Below are 26,615 nucleotides of genomic sequence, written 5' to 3'. Positions count from 1 at the left end.
AAAATCATGGTGGAAGGTGAAGGGAAAGCAAGGGACGTCTTACATGGCGGCAGGAGAGAGAAAGTGCAGGGGAAACTGCCACTTTTAAAACTATCGGATCTCATGAGAACTCCCTCACTATCACCAGAACAACTTGGGGGAAAATGCCCCATAATCCAGTCACCTCCCAACAGGTTCCTCCCTCAGCACATGGCGATTCCAATTAGAGATGAGATTTGGTTGGGGATGGAGAGCCAAACCATATCATCTGTTTTTCCAGTTGGCTTCATAATTGGGCAGTGGCTCTTCATCTGGCTTTTCCTTCTTTTTTGTGAGGTTTAGAAATCAAGATGGTAGCTAATACCTGGTAGATTTTCCAATAGGGTGAGGAAAACCTTAATGAAATTTGAAACCCATATTTTCATAATTTATGAAATCAACAATATTGATTAAGGGGCTGTAAATAAGTATTCTTTCAATTCCCTAAATGCCCTCCCTGTTGTCTTCCCTTTAAAGGAACTAGTTATTTATCTTTACTATTTAGTTAATCTGTAGATTTTTCGAGATTTTTCTGTAGGGCTCTTTTTGCCTCTTTTTCTTAGGGTATCAAGACTAGCAGTAGAAAATTAGCTAAAGGAAGTTTTTTTATACCTAACACTTATAAAACAATATGTATATTTGACTTATGTTTAAGATAATTATATTTAATTATATGTTTAACAAGATAGAAAAGTTTCATTCATAGTAACCTTGTGTAATCTTTATTTTTAAATTTTTAAAAATTTCAATAGGTTTTTGGGGAATAGGTGGTATTTGGTTACATAAATAAGTTCTTTAGTGGTGATTTCTGAGATTTTGGTGCACCCATCGCCGGAGCAGTGTACACTGTACCCAGTGTGTAGTCTTTTATCCCTCACCCACCTTCCGCCTTTTCCCCAGAATCCCCAAAGTCCATTGTATTGTTCTTATGCCTTTGCATCCTCATAGTTTAGCTCTGACTTATGAGTGAGAACATATGGCGTTTGGTTTTCCATTCCTGAGTTACTTCACTTAACCTAATATAATCTCATACTATCATCAGCATCATGAAATATATAAATATTTTGAGCATGAAAACAATATCCTTGGTAAAGCCACAGAGTGATCTTATGTAGTCTGCTTAAAACAGCAGGAAGTGTTATATTTCTGAACACGTGGTATTTTCATGATCTTTACCTCAGAAAAATTAAGGCACTATAGAAATTCTTTATATACTTTCTATAAATTAATAAATGATAGGTTATTAACCATAGCCTCTTAAACGTAACTTTATTTCTAAACATTGTTACCTCTTGAAATGAACTCCACATATTTATGAAGAGTAGATATCCTTTTATTTATTATACAAGTACCAGCACTAAGCTTTACAGACTCTCTGTCTTAGATCTGGGGTTTACAAGTGCCAGTCCTTAGACTTCTGCAGGACTCACTTCATAAGAGTCCTAAATAGAGTTTTCAGAGTTATAAAAGTAAATCTAGTTAATTGTGCTATCTTTATGATACACACGTCTATGAGGGGTATATAGATATGTAAAAATAAGCTCTATTCTAATATTCAAAATTCTGCCTTTACTTGTAAACTACATCATGTGAAATAATCATATTATAATTATTTTACAAGATATTTTCCAAACATCACATTAATATAGTCTAATTTATATTCCTGACCTTGAACAGAGTGAACTTAAACTATTCCAGATAGAACACATCTATCTTGCCAGGTGCAGTGGCTCTCACCTGTAATCCCAGCACTTTGGGAGGCCAAGGTAGGAGGATTGCTTAAGGCAGGAGTTCAAGACCAGCCTGGGCAACATAACAAGACTCTATATCTACAACAAATTTTTAAAATTAGGCCAGGTGCAGTGGCTAATGCCTGTAATCCCAGCACTTTAGGAGGCTGAGGCGGGTGGATCACCTGAGGTCAGGAGTTCAAGACCAGCCTGGCCAACATGGTGAAACCCTGTCTCTACTAAAAATACAAAAATTAGCTGAGCCATGGTGGTAGGCACCTATAGTCCCAGCTACTCAGGAGGCTGAGGCAGCAGAATTGCTTGAACCCAGGAGGCGGAGGTTGCAGTGAGCCAAGATCACACCACTGCACTCTAGCCTGGGCGACAGAGAGAGACCCTGTTTCAAAACTAAATTAAAGATAAAAGAAAAAAAAAATTAACTGGATGTGGTGACATGCACCTGTAGTCCCAGCTACTCAGGAGGCTGCAGCGAGAGGATCACTTTAGCCCAGGAGTTTGAGATTGCAGTGAGCCATGGTTGTACTGCTATACTCCATCCTGGGTGACAGAGTAAGACCCTGTCTCAAACAACAACAACAACAACAAAAATCTATCTTATTTTTAGTTCATTAGATTTTTTTGGATCAGTCTTAGAACAAATTTATTTGCCGCCATCTTTTTTATGTTACTATTGCATCAAAGAAAACCTAGCTGTCATATTTACTGTAGTAATGTTTACAGTCTATAACCTTGACTAATCTGTAGCTTTTTCTTCAGAATTTAAAAAAAAATAGAGAGGCAAGCTGAGCTTATGGATGATGGGGGAAGGAAGGATGAAATAGTAGTCTCAGAGGATGGAAAAGTGAGGAGATTTGGGAAACAGATCATGATAGTTGAGCAACTTTAAGGGCATACTTGAGGTTAGTGGTCAGATTGAGTGTGTTTTGCAGTCATGACACATGCAAAAGAGAGTTACTTTAACTTGAGATGAAATCAATATGTAATAAGTAGGTTTATTATATATAGGTATTCTTTTTAATATTTAACTAAAGGCTAAGGCTTGATATTAGCCTGAGGGTTGGAGAATATCCATTATCAAGTGCATAATTGAGTTATGAATACATTTTTAATTTTGTGTTTATTATGCTTGTCTCATCTGGAAGAGTAAGAGTAGACTCCAGGGAATCATCTTATATTTTTATTTATACTGAGTATCAAAGTTAGACCTGTACTCATTGGTGACCTAACATGGTTAGCAAGTTTTAATATTTATCAGTGACTTGCTTGTTTAATATTTATATATACTTAGAGGTAAAGTTAATAAATATTCAGTGAGTACCAAATATGTAGCAGCAATTATGCTAAGTGTAATGCGATTTCAACTCTTCAAAAGCAGCTCTATGAAGGCAGGTTTTTATCTGTTTTCTTCACCTGTGTGCCTTGACAGTAATTATATATGGAATGTATGAAATTTTATTTTGGAGGGGATGTGGGAATGTGTAACCTGCATTTATGGGATGAGGACTGACACTATGCTAAGTGCTTTACTGTATATTATCTCATTTAGTCTTCTTAATATCCCTGTGGTAGAGTCTGTAATTACCTGCATTTTACATATAATTAAGGTTTTGAGAAGTGCTCCTGAGGTCACGGGCTAGCAAATCGTAGAGTTGAGATTTGAGCCTCCTTTTTCTTCTTCTAAAGCAGTTGCTTTAAACTTTATCATCTCAGTTAAGATTCTTTGGGCACAAGTTATAGAAATAAACTTGAACATGATTAAGCAACAAGGTGAAGTTCTTATAAGGATATGAGGGTATCTTATGAAAGCCAAGGGCTATGCATCTAAGATGGGACTGGAACTAGAATCTGAACCCTATCAAAGCCCAGGGAGATCTCTCTCTGCATATTTAGTTAACCCTTCCTCTTCTCTCCTCTGCCTTCCTTGCTATCCACACTTCTCTCCTCCCTACCAAGGGACTTACATGTTACAGTACCAATCACCCACAGAGGTCAGCAACAGGTTTTCTCTGCATTCCAGTTCCAAATTGGCAAGACTGACCAAGCTTGTATCAGATATTTGCTCCTGCCCCAGTCAGTAACTGTGGGCCATGGGCTGGATTCCCAAAGTATGATGGTGTTGGCAAAGGGACCACTTCTGTAGGTCTGAGGATAGTTCTTGAGCTAGACAGACATGCTAATGACATAGTGACATTCTATCTAGTCAGGTGTTTTTAAAACTTCTTTGTCTAAAAGGAAAAAAACAAGAAAACACTGGGTCTTTAGGGCATGGGGGGAATAAACTTCTTTGTCTGTGATACGTAATACATTTTTACATTGCAACTCAATGTTTATAAGACTGAGACCAACCCAGACAACAATACTTAGTCTTACTATATATGAGATAGTCTCATATATTCTCTTTTCTCTTTCATTTAGGAAACTTGGTTACAACCTATTAAGTTGAATTCATAATCCAATGATGGGTTGTGACCTAGAAATGGAAAAATACTGCTCCACTCTACACCCAGAGGGGCCTAGCCGAAAAGGTGTCCTTTGTTAATCCAGAATTTGGCATTGCTTTGTAAGTGAGGCTGCCTGTAGTAAAATGTTTTTGGTCATTTAAGTGAGTCTCAGGATTGATCTACCTTGAATTAAGCTCTCTTCTAGGGAAAGAATTTGCTAATGGCATTTTTCAGGGTGAATTAATAATCAGATTTATTTCTATTAATGACAGCCTGTAAATCAGTAAAAATCTCAGTACTCGGATCATGCTCTGTTCTTCTATTTATCTTTTTCAAAAGCACTTGCAGTAAGTTGTGAAATAAATGGTATTGCATTCTTTCATAAGAATTCTGCATCTCTAAAGCAGGTTTTGATGTTTATTTTTTAACTCGGAGGGAAAGATAGAAATAAGAATCTCAAATTCTTATTTTCACTTAAAAAAATGTAAGATTAGAGAACAGAAAGAAAACACCAAACCACTCTTCACTAGGCTTAACTTAGTTTTATTTCTGAAGGCTAATAAGAAATAATTTAGCAGTTATTTGGTAATTCCAACCATATGAAACATAACAAGGACCTGAAAATAAAGTAAAGAAAAACACATTTGGATAGTCTAACTAAATATCAAATAAAACCCATGATATTCATCCCTATTTACTGAAGGGGTGCCTCAATTTATTATAGCGCAAGGAAGGCCAAGTCTAAAGTTTCACCGGACAATAGGAATGGGAAGGGCAAACACTCATTCATTCAGCAAACATTTATTGTATTTCCACTGTATATAGAGTTTGCATTTGTATTTTCCTCCTTTCAAAGAGAAAAAGAGATAGGAGATTTTATTTCAGAGTTGCAAAGCCTGTACCCTAGCTTCTCTTATCTTTATCTTATCATAAAAAGTTTGTTGTTTGTTTTTAATCACTATCAAGTTGACAGGTAGACACTAACCCTACAGTGAGATATAGATGCTGTGACTTTTAGCTATGTTCTCTCACTATCTTTATACTCCCATATACAACTTTACCCCAGTAAGATTTCTGGAGTCTCTTGAGTCTAAATTAATGATAATAAATTTTTGAATGCCAAGGATCTACTGTACTATGTATTACTATCTAATTAGCTTTATTCTGATATTTGGAATTCAAGTCTTTTTACTGAAATTATTATGCAGCCCTAGAGTGGGGCTGGATCTGTTTTCTTCCTTTTTGCTTAAGGTGGTTGGAGATGGGAGGAGAAAATCTGAAGGTAACTGTCCTGTGCTCTTTCTTCTTTCATACCATCCGTGGTTATCTTTTAGACACAGAAGCTTGGGTGTGTTCCAACTCCTTGATCAGGATATTTCCACTTGTCCCATTAGTTTTCACAGACAGCAGTTTCATGTCTCTGTCAAGATCTTTCGTTTTCTCTTATCCTGAAGGCGTCTGTCTGGGAGAACCCTTCTTTCAAGTGTGGAGGGCTCATTGGGTGTGTCAGTGCTGCTCCCTTGGACTGCAGTAACTTTTTTGTCATATTTGGGCTTAACTTCACTTGGTTCTACAGAGTTACAACCCTGCTCTCATCTTTGACTAAAGCATAAAAAGTATCTCTTGTCCTTTGAAAGAGAAGATTTATTCCTTTTAAATCTGAGGGGCTTAAAAATTTTTCAAGCCCTAACGGTTCTCACTTTTGTTTGAGCACAAACTTCTTTATTGTAGTTCAGCAACTATGCTAGTCTTGGTGGAATGGGGATAATGAAAGGACATCAGAGAGTAAGGCTTCTCTTACGCCGGTACTCTTTTATTTAATTCAGAGAAAATAAACACCTTCTCTAACCTTATTTGTCATGTTGGTTGATAGTAATCTTTTCTGTCTTTGAGGAGAAATACTTCTTGTTACATTCCTGACTAAAAAATGAGTCATGATCTCATTCAGAACTTTGAGACAATTCTTTTTTTTTTTTTTTTTCGAGATGGTTTTGCTCTTGTTGCCCAGGCTGGAGTGCAATGGCGCTATCTCGGCTCACCGCAACCTCTGCCTCCCAGGTTCAAGCCATTCTCCTGCCTCAGCCTCCTGAGTAGTTGGGATTACAGGCGCCTGCCACCATGCCTGGCTGATTTTGTATTATTAGTAGAGACGGGGTTTCTCCATGTTGGTCAGGCTGGTCTCCAGCTCTCACCCTCAGGTGATCCACCTGCCTCGGCCTCCCAAAGTGCTGGGATTACAGGCGTGAGGTACCTCGCCCGGCCGAGACGATTCTTTAACCCGGGAAAGGAGGGAAGAATTTCTTTCCTTACTGTTTCCCTCAGGGGACCTGGACCCTGGCTTTCAAATTAAAACTAAAAGCAGGTCAGCCGTGTATGATAACTGGGGCTTTTATAATACTATATTTGAATCTCTATTTAATTTTTTTGTGGAAAGATGTATGCAGGATGCCAGCATGATATACAGACCAACTTTTGGGGAATGCCTGTGTTAAAAAAAAAAAAAAAAAAAAGCAAGATGGGCTGGGCATGGTGACTCATACCTGTAATCTCAGCAGTTTGAGAGGCCGAGGCAGGCAGATCACTTGAGGCCAGAAGTTTGAGACCAGGCTGGTCCACATGGCAAAACACCATCTCTACTAAAAATGTAAAAATTAGCCAGGCAGTGGTACACGCCTGTCATCCCAGTTACTTGAGAGCCTGAGGCACAAGAATTGCTTGATCCCGGGAGGCGGAGGTTACACTGAGCCAAGATCAGCCACTGCAATCTAGCCCAGGCAACAAAGCAAGACCATGTCTCAAAAAAATAAAATGGAAGATTCATATTTTTCCTTTGAAACCGGTAAGACTTGAATGTATATTTGACAATTATCATCATTTGGATAGGTTTACCCTTTCTTAATCTGTACTTCTGTTGTATTACTCTGTGGGAAGGATTTATTCCTATTACTAATTTTAAATGAATAAATTTTTAAAAATTATTAAAATACTAAGAGATCTGCTGAAAGGTATGGCATAAATTGTATTCACAAGGGGAATGCATTCTGGAAAAGCTTTTGAAATGATTCCATTGCCTTCTCAATATTGTTGGAAACCTTGTATCTGCTGTCTTTTGCTTATGGTTGAATTTATTTAATTCACCTCCTGCAAGAGTTTCTCTGTGATGTTTATACTTGTTATAAATTTGTTGTTTAGGTTTTTTTTTAGGTAGAGTAAGAATAATTATTGACTTTACATTTATTTTAACTTTTTTCTCTGTTTTAGGATTTTCTCATCTTGTTTTTCCCTGGCAAGTACTTGAGTAGTATTATGTTTGCCTATTACTAATTAATATTTTTCTTTAATAACAGATTTATACCTAAAACTGGAAGATGTGACCCATAAATTTAATAAGCCCTGTATAATGGATGTAAAGATAGGGCAAAAAAGCTATGATCCTTTTGCCTCATCTGAGAAGATTCAGCAACAGGTCAACAAGTACCCATTAATGGAAGAGATTGGGTTCTTGGTGCTTGGCATGAGGGTAAGAGTGCTTATTAGTATAATATGCACATTTCTCTGTACATGTTCTTCCATTGAAAATTATGGATGTCATTGTAGTACTAATATATCAGAAAATAATGTATTTTGGAATTGAGTTGTCTGTAACTCCCCAATGTGAAAAGTGAGGGCAAGGATTTAAAAAAATTTTTTTTGTTCACTGATATATGGTCAGTTTCTCTGGTTCAGGAACATAGTAGAGTGATTGATAAATAAATGGATGGATGGCTGAATCTCAAGACTATAATTCTGGTAATTTTGTTTTAAAGAAGTCTTAAATTTAGGTGCAAGCAAATATTAAATGTAAATGTGATATTGTTTATGATTTTCCCATGAGAAAAGTGCTAAATTTATATATCCAGTCATTTTTCTGCATTTTCAAAATATAAAAGAAATTAAAAATTTGGTAATTGTATGGCTGGGCACAGTGGCTCAGGCCTATAATCCTAGCACTTCGGGAGGCTGAGGTGGGTGGATTGCTTCAGCTCAGGAGTTTGAGACCAGCTTGGGCAACATGGCAAAACCCCATCTCTGCAAAAATGCAAAAACCAGCTGGGTGAGAGGTAGCATGTGCCTATAGTCCGAGCTACTCGGGAGGCTGAGGTGGGAGGATATCTTGAGCCCAGGAGGTCAAGGCTGAAGTGAGCCGTGATCATGCCACTGCACTCCAGCCTGGGTGACAAAGTGAGACCCTGACTCAGAAAAACAAACAACGCCCCCCCCCCCGCCTCCACCAAAAAAAAAATAGGTAATTGTTTCGGACTTTTGGGGTTAAAACAGTTGTTTTATTTTCTCACAATTCTGTGAATTTGCAATTTGAGCTAGTCTCAAGTGTGCAGTTCTTTTGCTGATCTCATTTAGGGTTCCTCTGCAATCATCTGATGGTTCAGCTGGGTATAGATGGTCTAAAATGACTCTCTCTGATTTATTTGGGTTGTATATAAAACCAGAGAATTGTTCTTGTGTCAGAAAGTTGGTACTGTTGGCTGGGTCTTTTTCTTTGTGGTCTTATCTGTCAGAAGGCTAGCTTGGGCTTTTTTATTTTGAAGTACCACATTCCAAGAAGGAGGAATATAAGAGTTCTTAAACTCTAGGTTAGGAAGTTATTTGTTGTCACTTCTATGAAATTCTGTAGGGCAAAATCTACTACAGGGCTAGCCCAGATTTACAGGGCAAGAAAACAGACTCCACCTCCGATGGTAGGAAAGGCAAAGTCACAGCATGAATAGCAATGTGCACAGGGTGAAGAGGATTGTTGAGGCCATTTTGAAAAAAAAAAGAGAAAAAGCGAAGTAATGTGGTGTAAAGTCCTCTAAACAAATGCTGCATCTTCTAGATGCGTGAAGGTAAAATTTGCGGATATACCAAATACTTGTTTATCTATAGTAAGCATAATGGGTAGTTCTGAAATTCCTGTAAAATGATATATGGATCTTCCTTTTTGAGTTTTAAACAGAAGAGCTAATAGGAAGCATGATAGATAAATTGTCATTGTGATGGTAATAGCAAAATTGAATTTGATATTTGGGTTGTGTGTAAAACCAGAGAAATTGTTCAATCAGTTATTTCATTTTAGAAAACTATAATTAAATATGAGTATATAGAAAAAGAAAAAACGGTAATGGAATAAAGTTAAAACAAACAAGAAATAAACATCCCACAGGAATCTGATTGGGCAACTATTTAAGCCTCCACTGTTTTCAGATCTCTCACCCTCCCTCTTTCCTTCTGACTTTTAGCAGATGACTGCTTTCTGCTTTAGAAAAAATAAAAATCATCCGACAGGATTTCCCTTAATTTCCTGCTAACAGATGCACATGCCTTACCTGCAGTTGCTTTTATTCCCTCGTTGTTCTTTCCCGTCACATTGAAGAATTTTCCATCCTCCTATCTAAGGACAGCTCCTCTGTACACCCTCTGAATCTCATTCCTTCTTACCTCTTCAAGAACCTTGTACTATTGATTTTCTCTTATCTTTCTTATATTTTCAACTTCTGCCTCTCTTTACTGGCTTTTATCGTTTTGCTTTAAATATCTTCAAATCACTGTCAAGTTTTTTAAAAAACAAAACATCAAAACCCCACTTTTAACCTGCTTTGCTTTCCAACTGCAGATTTAGCTTGTCTCCGCTTTACAACCAAACTCGTTATTTCTATTTCCCTATTTCCCATTCAGTATTTGGCTCATTCTAATCTGGCTTCTGCCCCATCATGCTAATGGATTAGCTCTTCATTAAGCACCACCATGCCACTAATTCCAAATGGCATTTTTCATTGCCTTACTTTACCTTGAAAAGTAGCTTTCAATGCCAACCACGCCCTCCTTGAAACATTCTTCTTTGAATCTATGACACCCACCTCTTTCCTGTTTTCTGCCTAAGGCCACTTTGCAATCTTCTTTGCCAGCCCATTTCTATTTATTCTTTTTTTTTTTTTTTTTTTTTGAGACAGAGTCTCGCTCTGTCGCCCAGGCTGGAGTGCAGTGTCACATCTCCGCTCACTGCAAGCTCCGCCTCCCGGTTTCACGCCATTCTCCTGCCTCAGCCTCCCGCGTAGCTGGGACTACCGGCACCCACCACCACATCCAGCAAATTTTTTGTATTTTTTTTAGTAGAGATGGGGTTTCACCATGTTAGCCAGGATGGTCTCAATCTCCTGACCTTGTGATCTGCCCTCCTTGGCCTCCCATAGTGCTGGGATTACAGGCGTGGAGCCACTGCTCCCGGCCTCTGTTTATTCTTTAAATGCTGAGGTATTCCTCCTGGTTCCATTTTAATGTCTATCTTTCTTTTCTATTTCTTCCTAAGCGGGGCACTCTGTTCTCATTATAGTTACACACATAACTCACGAATGTTTATCAGCAGGCTCTGCTTTTTCTTTGATCTCCTGATATGTAAGTCTAACACCTTACTGGATACCTTACTTAAATATCTTAAGTGCTTAAAGACATCTTGAACTGAGTACATAAAAAACTGACATAGCTTTTTCCATGGTTCCCCTTTCCTGGAGCGCTCTAGCTCCACCACCCTCACCCAGAGCTCCCGGCTCCTGCTAAGCTAGCACCGCTGCCCTCTGTCTCCCTTCAGCTGCCATCATGATTATTTACCAGCATCTTATCAGCTATGACGAGATAGGTGTTATTCCACATTTATCAGATTTGGGAGATTGCAGATGGGCTCTGCCTGGTGGTGGAGGGGAATATGGTCAGTAGGACAGAGGGTAACATTGATGACTTGCTCATTGGTGGAAATGCCTCTGCTGAAGGTCCCGAGGGCAAAGGTACCAAAACCACAGTTATCACTGTTGTTGATACTATCACAAACTATCACTTGCAAGAAACCAGTTTCACAAAAAACACCTACAAGAACTACGTCAAAGATTACATGAAAACAATCAAAGGCAAACTTGAAGAACAGAGACCAGAAAGAGTAAAACCTTTTGCGACAGAGGCTGCACATCCTTGCTGATTGCAAAAACTACTAGTTCTTTATTGGTGAAAACATGAATCCAGATGGCATGGTTGCTCTATTGGACTATCATGAGGATAGTGTGACCCCATAAATGATTTTCTTTAAGGGTGGTTCAGAAATGGAAAAATGTTAACAAATTCGGCAATTACTTTGGATCTATCACCTGTCATCATAACTGGCTGCTGCTTGTCATCCATACAACACCAGGGCTTAAGACAAATGGGACTGATGTCATCTTGAGCTCTTCATTTATTTTGGCTATGGATGCATGGAGTGGATGCATTGTTTTTAAGAAAAACGTGTCATGTAGGTTGTCTAAAAATAAAATGCATTTAAACTCATTTGATAGAATACCTTTTAATACATACTTAAATTAAATCCATCTTGTAACGTTCCTGAAGAAGCTGGAGCCTGGTAGTAAGCCACTACTAGAAAGAATAAGACTGTCGTTAAATAACTTTCACGGTGGAAACTACTTCTGGAACTGGAATATAAAAAATAAGAAGCAAAAGTTTTAATTCTGAGTTGCAGTAAAGGGGAGAGACCATGCTCATAGCAATGCCAACATCTGAAGTGGAGCCTTATACATTTTATCACCTACAATGGAAGTAGTTGACTCTGGAAGAGATTACTAAGAGAATAAAAAGATTCTAATTTAGTTGGGGAAAAAAACCCCACAAAACTGACACATTCATTATCCCTCTTGCAAACCAGCAACCACAACAATGAAAACAAATCTTTTTTTTTTTTTTTGGTGAGATGTTACCCAGGCTGGAGTGCAGTGGCAAGATCATGGCTCTCTGCAGCCTCAACCCCTGGGTTCAAGGGATCCTCCTGCCTCAGCCTGCTTCCAAGTAGCTGGGACTACAGGCATGTGCCACTACACTTGGCTGATTTTTTTTTTTTTTTTCTTTTAGTACAGATGAGGTTTCACTGTTGCTACTGTGCACTGTTTCACTGTTGAATTGAGGTTTTAGTACAGATGAGGTTCACGTTGCCCAGGCTGGTCTCGAACTCCTGGGCTCAAGTGATCCTGGGCAATCCCAAACAGTGCTGGGACTACAAGCATGAGCCACTGTGCCCAGCCTAAAAACAAATCCCTATTATTCCCTGTCTCAGTAAATGGCATCACCATATATCCAGTTTTACACATTAGAGACCAGGTAGTCAGCCGGGCGTGGTGGCTCATGCCTGTAATCCCAGCACTTTGCAAGGCCAAGGTGGGTGGATCACCTGAGGTAAGGAGTTTGAGAGCAGCCTGGCCAACATGACAAAACCCTGTCTCTAATAAAAAATACTAAAATTAGCTGCATATGGTGGCACACGCCTGTAATCCCAGCTACTTGAGAGGCTGAGGCAGGAGAATCGCTTGAACCCAGGAAGTAGAGAAGTGGAGGTTGCAGTGAGCTGAGATTGCACCACTGCACTCCAGCCTGGGTGACAGAGCGAGACTCTGTCTCATAAAAAAAAAAAAAAAAAAAAAAGAAACCGGGTAATCACTGTTACCCGTCAGCCATCCATCAATCCTACTGATCTTGATTCCTAAACTTCTCGAGTCCCATTATCACTAGTATCCCTCTCCAGAGTCTAGTCTCTCAAGTTCAGTTTTGTTATTTTATAATTCTTTCCCTATACATTGTAGAATGTATATCTAATCGTGATATTCCCTATTCAAAAACTCTTCTGTCAGAGGGGAGGAAGATGGTGGATGGGAGGCAGGGCTAATGTGCATCTTCCACGTGGATGGACAGAACATTGTGTGGAGATTCACAATGTGAACTGTCATTCCAAAAACCACTACAAGAAAGTACCAGGAAAACCAAACGAATTCACAGATCTTTTGAAAGGATCACTGCAAACTCTGTGAGTTAGGTGAAAAACTGTGAATTCCCAAAGTGTGAGGGGGGAAAACATGCCTCTGAACACATACCCCCTGAGTGAATCTGAGAATCCAGATCACAGTAGGAGGATTTAACCTTACCTAGAGGTGGAATGGATTTAGGGGGCCACGTAAAATGTAAAAGTAGAAGCAACAGCAGGAACAGCCTTGTAGGTACTCCTAGTCTCCAGCGCAAGCCCAGGGAAGTCATCCCTGACTATATCTTACATGGGATCTCAGGGAAGGCAGCCGGTGGAATTAGGGACTAGTCACAGGGTGAAAGAAGCTTGCAGCTGAATTTTGTGGCAATTTCAAGTGGGCATGAACTTACTTGAGCAGAATCCAGGGGCAAATGGGAAATGCTGCAGATAGGAGCACAGGAGCCACCACCATTGTTGGCAGACAAGGAGGGGTGTGGCCTGAAAGCCATGTTTGCTTTCTCAGTGGGGAAGCTTATGGCCCAGGGCAGGTCTGTGTTTCACACGCAGGCTGCCTGCATCTAAACTTGGGGCTGTTAACATGCACTGTGGGAGCAACACCAGCCTCGCCAACTGCGTGGGAGCTGGGTGAGTCCTTTTGCTACTGGCTATTCCCCACTTCTCTGGCAAACTATACAGCACAGCAGAGACAGCAATACGTTCCTCTGGAATATAATCCCATTGGCAGGCTGGGCGTGGTGGCTCACGCTTGTAATCCCAGCACTTTGGGAGGCCGAGGCGGGCGGATCACGAGGTCAGGAGATTGAGACCACGATGAAACCCCGTCTCTACTAAAAATACAAAAAAATTAGCCGGGCGTGGTGGTGGGCGCCTGTAGTCCCAGCTACTCGGAGAGGCTGAGGCAGGAGAATGGAGTGAAACTGGGAGGCGGAGCTTGCAGTGAGCTGAGATTGTGCCACTGCACTCCAGCCTGGGCGATAGAGCAAGACTCCGTCTCAAAAAAAAAAAACCATTGGCCTGAGAACCACCCCCCATCCCCCACAGTGGCTGCAGCAAGCCCCACCCAAGGAGAGTCTGAGCTCAGACCTGCCTAACCCTGCCCCCACCTGGTGGTTTTTCTCTACCTGCCCTGATAAGACATAAACTCTTGGGAGCTTTATGGTATTGCCCATTATGTGAGAAACCAGAATAATTCCCCCTTGCCAACTGAGGGCAAGCTCACATCCTACTGCCAATACTGCAAGTGGTGCTCTCTTATAAGCGCTACCTCCTGGCTGGAGGCTGACCAACTCAGGCCATTACAGCAACTCATGGCAGAATAACTCTGCTCCCAGGAAGGAGAAAACAACTGCTGAAACTACTGCCTCCAATACCCTGGCTAACCAGTGGTCCTCAGTCTGTCCATATGACAACTTCACTGCTAGCATAACCAGCATTCAAGAAAGCCAGCACACTAAACCTACCTACGATAAAGGATTCTCACAGAGTCTACATCACTCCCCTGCCACCTCCACTAGAGCAGGTGCTGTTATCCATGACTGGAGACCTGAAGACTGATCGCATCACAGGCAGACATTTTTCAGCACAAACCAGAGCCTGGAGCCAGGTAGCCTTGCTGAGTAGCTAGACCCAGAAGAACAATAACGATCACTACAGTCTGGCTCTCAGGAAGCCCCATTGCCAGGGGAATGGGGAGAGCACCACATCAAAGGATCACCCTGTGGGACAAAAGAATCTGAACAGCAGGCCTTGAGTTCCAGATCTTTTCACTGGTGGGTAGTTTCTCACAGCAGAGACACAATTGCAGTGCTAGGCACAACTGGGAAAGTCTGCACATACACCGCAACAGGCAGGCAGCCACTGTGATCATGAAGGACCTTGGAGAAGAGGTCCTTGTTCTCCCCAGCACTCCACTGTAGACATAGCTGGGGCATCCCCCACAGGAATGCAGCATGGAGGCACCTATAGACAGCCATTCTGGAATAATCCAGGGTGAGTGCAGCCTTACAGGAGGAGCACCCCCCAGATTCAGGCCTGCACGAGAGGCAGAGTCAGAATCACTCCCTGTTTGGAATACCAACATTCCTATAGATGAAAAGAGGTGCCTGTCTGATCTAAAGAGCTGAAACACTAGTATAGGAGTGAGGCTGTGAAGTAAATAGTTATCCTGCTGACTTGGTAGGGGAGCTGTGGTAGTTCCCACTCTTCACTCTGATAAATCCTCAGCACATCTAATTGAGAGCCGCCCCAGCTACCCTCATCAAGGCTGGGACCTTGACCCACCATTGGGTATTACATCTACTCACCTGCCTTAGCCACACCTGCTGCCTACCCAGGGTTACCCCCTGTATGGGCCTGAAGCTGAATCATCAACTTAGGAAATAAAACACCAGGAAAAAATGAAATAAATAAGGCGTACACCACGAGAGAAAAATATAAGCTTCAAGAGATCCCTGCCATTCCAACTCTATAGGAGACAGTGAACTCACCCACACACCAATAATATAACTACTATAGCCAGCATTAGAGAAAGCCAGCACACAAAGACTCTCTATAAATAAGGAACTCATACAGAGTCTTTATCCCTACAAGTACCAAGAATCAGTTTAGACTAAAATGAACATTAAAGTCTAATCCTTAAGAGAGAGAAAGTAAATTAAAAAAAAAAACAGTCCAATCAAAAATATATTCAAGAACAATTTGAAGAAGCAGTCTACCCAAACGAGAAGGAATTAGAAAACTAATTCTGGTAATATGACGAAAACAGGGCTCTATAACACCCCAAAAAGATCACAGTAGCTCCCTAGCAATGGATCCAAACCGAGAAGAAATATCTGAATTGCCATATAAAGAATTCAGAAGGCTTACTATTAAGCTACTCAAGGAGATACCAGAGAAAGGTGAAAAGCAACTTAAATTTTAAAAACAGGGCCAGGTGTGGTGGCTCATGCCTGTAATCCCAGCACTTTGGGAGGCTGAGGCGGGTGGATCACGAGGTCAGGAGATAGAGACCATCCTGGCTAACATGGTGAAACCCCGTGTCTACTAAAAATACAAAAAATTAGCCGGGCGTGGTGGCGGGTGCCTGTAGTCCCAGCTACTGGGGAGGCTGAGGCAGGAGAATGGCGTGAACCCGGGAGGCAGAGCTTGCAGTGAGCTGAGACCACGCCACTGCACTCCAGCCTGGGTGACAGAGCAAGACTCCGTCTCAAAAAAAAAAAAAAAAAAGAAAAGAAAAATCATAACAAGTATCTTCTGAGACCACAGTGGAATAAAACTGGAAATTAACTCCAAAAGGAACCTCAAAACCATACAAATACATGGAAATTAAATAATCTGCCCTTGAATGATTTTTGCGTGAACAATGAAATCAAGATGGAAATGTAAAAATTCTTTAAACTGACTGATAATAGTGACACAACTTATTAAAACCTCTGGGATACAGCAAAAGCACTGCCAAGGGTAAAGTTCATAGCATTAAATGCCTACATCAAAAAGTCTGAAAGAGCACAAATAGACAACCTAATGTCACATCTCAAGGAACTAGAGAAACAAGAACAAACCAAAGCCAAACCCAGCAGAAGAAAAGAAATAACAAAGATCAGAATAGAACTAAGTGAAATTGAAACAACAACAAAAAATAATGCAAAATATAAATGAAACAAAAAGCTGGTTCCTTGAAAAGATCAACAAAATCGATAGACCTTTAGCTAGATTAACCAAGAAGAGAGAAGATCCAAATAAGTTCAGTTAGAAGCAAAACTGGTAATATTACAACTGATACCACAGAAATACAAGAGATCATTCAAGGCTACTATGAACACCTTTATGTGCACAAACTAGAAAATCTAGAGGAGATGAATATATTCCTGGAAATATACAACCCACCTAGATTAAATCAGGAAAAAATAGAAACTGAACAGACCAATAACAAGTAGCGAGATTGAAACAGTAATAAAGAAATTACCAAGAAAAAAAGTCCAAGACCTGATGGATTCACAGCTGAGTTCTAGCAGATATTCGAAGAGGAATTGGTACCAATCTTACTGAAACTCCATAAGATAAGGAGGGAATCCTCGCTAAATCATTCTGTGAAGCCAATATTTCCCTAATACCAAAACCAGGAAAGGACATAACAAAGAAAGAAAACTACGGACCAATATCCCTGATGAACATAGATTCAAAAATCCTCAACAAAATACTAGCTAACCAAATCCAACAGCATAGCAAAAACATAATACACCATGATCAAGTGGATTTCATACCAGGGATGCAGGGATGGTTTAACATACACAAGTCTATAAATGTGATACATCACATAAACAGAATTAAAAATAAAAATCATATGATCATCTCAATAGTTGCAGAAAAGCATTTGACAGAATCCTGCATGCCTTTATGATAAATACCCTGAGCAAAATTGGCATTGGAGGGACATACTTCAAAATAATAAAAGCTGTCTATGACAAACCCACAGCCATCATCATACTGAATAGGGAAAAGTTGAAAGCATTTCCCCTGAGTAGTGGAACAAGACAAGGATGCCCACTTTCACCACTTCTATTCAGCATAGTACTGGAGGTCCTAGCCAGAGCAGTCAGACAAGAGAAAGAAATAAAGGGCATCCAGATCAGTAAAGAGGAAATCAAACTGTCACTCTTCACCAGTGACATGATTGTATACCTAGAAAATCCTAGAGACTTATCCAAAAAGCTCCTACATCTGAGAAATGAATTCAGTAAAGTTTCAGGATACAAAATCAGTGTACACAAACTGCTATACACCAACAACTACCAAGCTGAGAATCAAATCAAGAACTTAAATCTCTTTTACAACAGCCACAAAATAAAAAATAAAAGTACTTAGGAATATACTTAACCAAGGAGGTGAAAGATTTCTACAAGGAAAACTACAACACACTGCTGAAAGAAATCATAGATAACACAAATAAATTGAAACACATCCCATGCTCATGAATGAGTAGAGTCAATATTGTGAAAATGACCATACTGCCAAAAGCAATCTACAGATTCAGTGCAGTGCCCATCAAAATACCATCATCATTCTTCTCAGAACTATGGAAAAATGCTAAAATTCATATGCAACCAAAAAAATAGTCCATATAGCCAAAGAAATACTAAGCAAAAAGAACAAATCTCTAGGCATCACATTACCTGACTACAAACTACACTACAAGGGTATAGTTACCAAAACAGCATGGTACTGGTATAAAAATAGGCACATAGACCAGTGGAACAGAATAGAGAACCCAGAAATAAAGCCAAATACTTAACAGCCAACTGATCTTCAACAAAGCATGCAAAAACATAAATTGGGTAAAGGACACCCTGTCCAACAAATGGTTTTGACATAATTGGCAAGCCACATGTAGAAGGATGAAACTGAATCCTCATCTCTCACTTTATACAAAAATCTATTCAAGATGGATCAAAGACTTAAATCTGATACCTGAAACTATAAAAATTCTAGACGATAACATTGGAAATACTCTTCTACAATTGGCTTAGGCAAAGAATTTATGACCAAGAACCCAAAAGCAAATGCAACAAAAACAAAAATAAATAAATGGGACCTAATTAAACTTAAAAGCTTCTGCACAGCAAAAGAAATAATCAGCAGAGTAAACAGACAGCCCACAGAGTTGGAGAAAATATTTGCAAACTATGCATCTGACAAAGGACTACTATCTAGAATCTACAAGGAATTCAAAGCAATCTGCAAGCAAAAAACAATCCCTTCAAAAAGTGAGCAAAGGACATGGATAGACAATTCTCAAAAGAAGATATACAAATAGCCAACAAACATGAACAAATGCTCAACATCACTAGTACAGAAATGCAAAATAAAACCTCAAGGAAATACCACCTTACTCCTGCAGGAATCGCAATAATTAAAAAATAAAAAAATAACAGATGTTGTCATGGATGTGTTGAAAAGATAACACTTTTACACTGCTGGTGGGAATGTAAACTAATACAGCCACTGTGGAAAACAGTATGAACTAAAAGTAGAACTACCATTCGATCTAGCAATCCCACTACTGGGTATCCACCCAAAGGAAAAGAAGTTTTTATATGAAAAAGACACTTGCATATGCATGTTTATAGCAGTACAATTCACAGTTGCGAAAATATGGAACCTGTCTACATGCCCGTCAACCAATGAATGGATAAAGAAAATGTGATTGCCTGTAATCCCTGCACTTTGGGAGGCTGAGGCAGGCGGATCACAAGGTCAAGAGATCGAGACCATCCTAGCTAACATGGTGAAACCCCGTCTCTACTAAAAATACAAAACATTAGCCAGGCATGGTGGCAGGTGCCTGTAGTCCCAGCTACTCAGGAGGCTGAGGCAGGAGAATTGCTTGAACCCGGGAGGCGGAGTTTACAGTGAGCTGAGATCGCGCCATTGCACTCCAGCCTGAGCGACAGAGCAAGACTCCGTCTCAAAAAAAAAAAAAAAAGAAAAAAAGAAAATGTGAGAGAGATATATACACAATGGAATATTACTCAGCCATAAAAAGGAATGAAATAGTGGCATTTGCAGCAACTTGAATGGAGTTGGAGACCATTATTCTAAGTGAACTCAAGAATTGAAAACCAAATACTATGTGCTCTCACAAGTTGGAGCTAGGCTTTGAGGATGCAAAAGCATAAGAATGAGATAATGGACTTTGGGGACTTGAGGAAGGGTGGGACGTGGGTGAGGGATAAGACTACACATTCAGTAAAATGTACACTGCTTGGGTGACAGGTGCACCGTGATCTCAGAAATCACCATTGAAGAACTTACCCATGTAACAAAAAACCACCTACTCCCCAAAAGCTATTGAAATAAAATAATAATAATAGTAAACTCTTCTTTGGGTTTGCATTACCTTTAGGGTATATGGATAGGATAAGCAAACAAGGTATTGTATGATTTCGCTCTGCTGGGATTTATTGTTTCCCTAGACATAAATAGAGGTTTGTTTATTTCTTAAAGAGGTTTAGTTTTTTTAAAATAGCTTTAGCGAGATGTCATTTACATACCATTCTGTTAATCATTTAAAGTATAGAGTTCACTGGTTTTAATCAATTCATAGACTTGGGCAACTGTCACCACATTCAACTTACAGTATTTTTATCACTTCTGCAAAAAACGTTCATACACATTAGCAGTCCCTACCAATTTCCTTCCAAACTCCCTGTCCCTAGGGAACCACTAATCTATTTTCTATCTCTATGGATTTGCCCCTTCTGGACAATTCATATAAATCAAATTGTACAGTACAATGTGTGGTATTTTGTGACTGGCTTCTTTGATTTAGTTTCGTGTTTTTAAAGTTCACCCATGTTGTCATATAAGTCAGCACTTTGTTTTTTATTGCCAAATAATATTCTATGGTTATACCACATTTTGTTTATCCATTCATTCATTGATGGACTTTGGGTTGTTTCTACTTCTGGGCTACTAATAACTGTTATGAACATTTGTATACAACTTTCTGTGTAGGTATATGTTTTATTTCTCTCAGGTAGATTCCTAAGTGTGAAATTGGTAGGTCCTAAGGTTAAGTTTATATTTAACTTTTTGAGAAACTGCCAAAGTGTTTTTCCACAGTGGCTTCACCATTTTATTTAGTTATTTAATTTTTTAAAAAATTATATAAGTAGCTTTTGGGGTACAGTTTTTTTGTTGTTGTTGTTACATGGATGAATTATATAGTGGTGAATTCTGAGATTTTAGTGTACTCATCACCTGAGTAGCGTACATTATACCTAATATGTAGTTTTTTTCATCCCTAGCCACCCTTCCCACTCTTCTCCTTCCGAGTCTCTAAAGTCCATTGTATTACTCTGTATGCCTTTGTTTACTCATAGCTTAGTTCCCACTTGTAAGTGAGAACATATGGTGGCTTCACCATTCATTTTACATTCCCACCAGCAATTCATGATGGTTCCATTTTCTCCACATTCTTGAAACCTTTGTTCCTTTTTGTTTTTCTGCTATAAGCCATCCTAGTAGGTGTCGAGTAGCATCTCCTTGTGGTTTTGATTTGCCTTTCTCTAATGATTAATGATGTTGAGCATCTTTTCATGTGCAATATTATTGACTACATATGTCTTCTTTGGAAAAATGTCTGTTCAGACATTTTGTTTTTAATTATTGAGTTGTATGTAAATCCATCAAACTTTTGATTTGCAAATATTTTTTCTAATCTGATTTTCTTGATAGTATTTGTCGAAGATTCCAAATTTTTAAATTTTTAAATTGGAAGTCCAATTTACTTTTTTTTGTTACCTAGGCTTTTGGCATAAAATCCAAGAAACCATTGCCTAACCCAAACTCATCAAGATTTACTCCTATTTTTCTTTTTTCTTGTAAGGATGTTATAATTTTATCTCTTGTATTGAGACTTATGATACATTTTAAGTTAATTTTTTTGTATGCTTTAAGGAAGGGGTCAAACTTCATTCTTTTGCATATGGATATGCAGTTGTCCCAGCACCATTTGTTGATAGGACTGTTATTCCCCCAGTTAATATTCTTGATACCCTTGTTGAAAATAAATTGACCATAAATGTTTTCCATTTTCATATTGTCTATCCTTATGCCAAGTACTACACTGTTTTGATTAATGTTGCTTTGGAGTAAGTTTTGAATTATGAGTCCTCCAATTTTGTTCTTTTTTAAATTTTATTTTATTTTATTTTGAGACTGGGTCTTTGCTCTGTCATCCAGGCTAGAGTGCAGTAGTGTGATCGTGTCTTACTGCAGCCTTGAACTGCTGGGCTCCAGCAATCCTCCTACTTAAGCCTCCCAAGTAATTGACACTACAAGTGTACACCATCACACCCAACTAATTTTTAAATTACTTTGTGGAGACTGTGTCTCACTTTGTTTCCCAGGCTAGTCTTGAACTCATGGGCTCGAGTGATCCTCCTGCCTTGGCCTCCCAAAGTGCTGGGATTGCAGGTGTGAGCCACTGCACCTGGCCTCAACTTTGTTCTTCTTTTTCAAATTTGTTTTGGCTATTCTGGATCCCTTTAGTTTCCACATGAATTTTAGGATCAGCTTGTCAGTTTCTGCAAAGAAGTCGCAAAATGAGCAACTAATATGGTGACGTACCAGGAAAAGCTAGAGCTTGCTTTTGCTTATCATTTTGTCCTCCTACACCTGTTTCTCAGTTTTCTTTCCATTAAAAAAAAAATTGGATACTTTTTTGCTACATATTTGTATGTTTTTAGGTTGAGAATGTTAACTTTTTATTACAAATATCTTTGCTACCACACCTGGCTTATTTTTTATTTTTTATAGAGATAGGGTCTTGCCATGTTGCCCAGGCTCATCTTAAACTCCTACGCTCAAGCAGTCTTCCTGCCTCAGCCTCCCAAAGCACTATTATTAAAGGCATGAGGCACTGTGCCCGGTTGCATTATGTTTTTTAAAAAACAGTGTGTATACTTTAATTAAAAAATACTTATTGCTAAAGAATACTAATGATCATCTGAGCGTTCAGTGAGTTGTTTCCTTTTGCTAGTAGAGGCTCTTGCCTATGGCTGCTGATTGATCAGGGTGGTGGCTGCTAAAGGTTGGAGTGCCTGCAGCAATTTCTTAAAATAAGACAGCAATGAAGTTTGCCACATAAATTTACTCTTTTTTAAATGAAAGGTTTCTCTGGAGCATGTGATACTCTTTGATAGAATTTTACCCACAGTAGAACTTTGAAAATTGGAGTCAGTCCTCTGAGATCCTGCCACTGCTTTATCAAGTAAGTTTATGTAATATTCTAAATCGTTCATTGTCATTTCAACAATGTTTACAGCATCTTTACTAGGAGTAGATTCCATCTCAAGAAACCACTTTCTTTGTCATCCATAAGAAGCCACTCTGTGGCCAGGGGCAGTGGCTTATGCCAGTAATCCCAACACTTTGGGAGGCTGAGGCGGGTGGATCACTTGAGCTCAGGAGTTTGAGACCAACCTGGGCAACATGGTGAAACCCCCTCTACAAAAGAATACAAAAATTAGCCAGACATGGTGGCATGCACCTGTAGTCCCAGATACTCAGGAGGCTGAGGTGGGAGGATTACTTGAGTACAAAAGCTTGAGGCCGCAGTGAGCCATGATCGTGCCACTGCACTCCAGCCTGGGCAACAGAGCGAGACCCTATCTCAGTCAGCCAATCAATAAAGCAAGCAAGCAAGTCACTGTTCATCCATTCAAGGTTTATCATGAGATTGCAGCAATTCAGTCACATCTTCAGCCTTCAGTCTTAATTCTAGTTCACTTGCTCTTTCTACCACATCTGCAGTTACCTCCTCCACTGAAGTCTTGAACTCCTCAAAGTCATCCATGAGGGTTGGAATTAACTTCTTCCAAACTCCTGTTAATGTTGATATTTTGACCTCCTCTCATGAATTTCACATCTTCTTTATGCCATCTAGAATGGTGAATTCTTTCCAAAAGGTTTTCAATTTACATTGCCCCAATCCATCAGAGGAATTACTATCAATGGCAGCTGTATGTAGCCTTGCAAAATATATTTCTTAAATAATAGAACTTAAAAGTTGAAATTACTCCTTGATCCATAGAACTGCAAAAGGAATGTTATTAGCAGACATGAAAACAACATTAATCTCCTTGTACATCATCAGTAATATTGTTAGGTGACCAGGTGCACTGTCAATGAGCAGTAATATTTTGGAAGGAATCTTTTTTTCTGAGTGGTAGTTCTCAATGGTGGGCTGAAAATATTCAGTAAACCATGCTATAAACAGATGTGCTGTCATCCAGGCTTTGAGCCCAGGCAGAGTAGATTCAGCACGTTTTTGTTTATTTGTTTTGAGACGGGGTCTTGGCCCAGGCTGGAGTCCAGTGGCATAATCATAGCTCACTCTAGCCCCCAACTCCTGGGCTCAAGCAATCCTCCCACCTCAGCCTCTCGAGTAGCTGGGACTACAGGCATGTGCCACCACACCCAACTAATTTTTAAATTTTTTTGTAGAGACGGGGTCTCAATATGATGCTCAGGCTGTTCTTGAGCTTCTTGCCTCAAGTTGTCCTCTGGCCTCAAGCAATCCTCCTGCCTCAGCCTCCCAAAGGGCTGGGAGATTCAGCATAATTCTTAAGGGCTCTAGGACAGATGAGTGAGTATTGGCTTCAACTTAAAGTCACCAGCTGCATTTGCCCCAATAAGAGAGTTAGTCTGTCCTTTGAAGCTTTGAAGCCAGATATTGACTTCTTATCTCTAGCTGTGAAAACCCTAGATGGCATTTTTTTCAATAGAAGTCCATCTTATCTACATTGAGAATCTGTGGTTTGGAGTAGATACCTTCATCAGTTATCTTCTGGATAAGTTGCTGTAGCTTCTACAATAGCACTTTCTGCTTTACCTTGCATTTTAGGTTAAAAACAACGTCTTTCCATAAACTTCTGCTAGGGTCTATGAACCAGCCTTTGCTAGTTTGCACTTTTCTTCTGCAGCTTTCTCATGGTGACTCTCAGCCTTAATAGAATTGAAAAGAATCTTACCCTGGATTAGGCTTTGACTTGAGGTAATGTTGTGGCTCGTTTGGTCTTCTATCCAGACCACTAAAACTTTCTTCATATTAGCAGTAAGGCTGTTTCACTTTCTTATCAGTTGTGTGTTTACTGTAGTTAGCACTCTGAATTTCCTTCAAGAGCTTTTTCTTTGCATTCACAGTTTGGTACAAGAGGCCTAGTTTTAGGCCTGTCTTTGCTTTCAAGATGCCTTCCTTACTAAGTTAATCACTTTTTAGCTTTGGATTTAAAGTGAGAGATGTGACATTTCCTTTCATTGAACACTTAGAGGCCACTGGAGGGTTATTAATTAATTGGAGGGTTATTAATTATTAATTGGCCTAATTTCAGTATTGTGTCTCAGGGGATAGGGAGGCCTGAGGAGAGGAAGAGAGATGGGGGAACAGCTGGTCAGTGGAACAGTCAGGACACACATATTTATCCAATTTGCCATCTTATGTGGGCATGCTTCCTGACATCCCAAAGTAATCACAGGAGTAACATCAAAGATCACTAATCACAGATCACCATAACAGATATAAGTTTGAGAATTTTCTTTTTTTTCTTTATTTTATTTTATTTTATTATTATTATACTTTAAGTTTTAGGGTATGTGTGCACAATGTGCAGGTTTGTTACATATGTATACATGTGCCATGTTGGTGTGCTGCACCCATTAACTCGTCATTTAACATTAGGTATATCTCCTAATGCTATCCCTCCCCCCTCCCCCCATCCCACAACAGTCCCCGGAGTGTGATGTTCCCTTTCCTGTGTCCATGTGTTCTCATTGTTCAATTCCCACCTATGAGTGAGAACATGTGGTGTTTGGTTTTTTGTCCTTGTGATAGTTTGCTGAGAATGATGGTTTCCAGCTTCATCCATGTCCCTACAAAGGACATGAACTCATCATTTTTTATGGCTGCATAGTATTCCATGGTGTATATGTGCCACATTTTCTTAATCCAGTCTATTGTTGTTGGACATTTGGGTTGGTTCCAAGTCTTTGTTATTGAGAATTTTCAAAAATTACCAAATTGTAATACAGAGACATGAAATGAGCACATGCTGTTGGAAAAGTGGCACCAATAGATTTGCTCAAGCTGCCACAGACCTTCAATTTGTAAATAATGCAGTATATTTGTAAAGTGCAATGAAGTGAAACACAATAAAATGAGGTATACCTGTACAGTTGAATAGTCTGCCTCCATACAAGATACCATATTATAGTTATTTTTTCTCTATATATCCTTCCAGAGATATTTTAAACATGCAAATACTGCATATATGTTTATTACAAAACCTACCTTAAACACTTTTCTGTTTCTTGTTTTTTCCTGCATAAGTGTGAATATGTCCTTTGTTCATCAAATAAATTTCAAACAGTTTTTTTTCTCTATTTTTCTTTTGATTTCTGCATGGGAAGAACACTGTGAAAACATAGAAATGATAAATATTTGTAGTGGTGAATACCCTAAATACCCTCACTTTATCATTACACGTTCTATGCCTGTAAGAAAATATCACATGTACCCCATAAATATATACAAATATTATCTACCAAAAAAAACAACTGACATTTCTGAGTTTTAGTTGGAAATGCTGTACCTAGTTATTATCGGTTACTATAGGATTCCTATACGTTTTCGGGGACTGTTTTATCATTTCAATCTTTGATACATTTGGAATTTATCCTGACATAAGATATCAGGTATGAATACAACTTACTTTTTTCCTGATCACTGTTTAATCAGACTAACACCACTTAATAAATAATCTTTTCCCATTGATTTGAAATCCCATTATCATATACTAAATTCTTTTTTATTTTATTTTATTTATTTATTTTTTTTTTATTACACTTTAGGTTTTAGGGTACATGTGCACAATGTGCAGGTTTGTTACATATGTATCCATGTGCCATGTTGATTTCCTGCACCCATTAGCTCGTCATTTAGCATTAGGTATATCTCCTAATGCTGTCCCCGCCCCCCCCACCCCCCACCCCACAACAGTACCCGGAATGTGATGTTCC

The 26,615-nt window shown here is 39.2% G+C and overlaps 1 protein-coding gene and 1 pseudogene across 1 annotated transcript in view; both read left to right on the top strand.

Moving 5' to 3' along the window:
* Positions 1-26,615, top strand: part of IPMK (inositol polyphosphate multikinase) — a 94,486-nt gene that overhangs the window by 50,705 nt on the left and 17,166 nt on the right. Inside the window, exon 4 of the mRNA XM_032137743.2 lies at positions 7,558-7,730. Coding sequence (XP_031993634.1) covers positions 7,558-7,730 — 173 coding nt within the window. The remainder of the gene's footprint in view (positions 1-7,557; positions 7,731-26,615) is intronic.
* Positions 10,841-11,467, top strand: LOC116458124 (translationally-controlled tumor protein-like; annotated as a pseudogene).

This window comes from Hylobates moloch, unplaced genomic scaffold (genome assembly GCF_009828535.3).
Source record: "Hylobates moloch isolate HMO894 unplaced genomic scaffold, HMol_V3 SCAFFOLD_3, whole genome shotgun sequence".
NCBI classification, from domain to species: Eukaryota; Metazoa; Chordata; class Mammalia; order Primates; family Hylobatidae; genus Hylobates; species Hylobates moloch.
The sequence above is the reverse complement of the archived record's forward strand: the minus strand, read 5'-3'. Positions and strand labels throughout refer to the sequence as shown.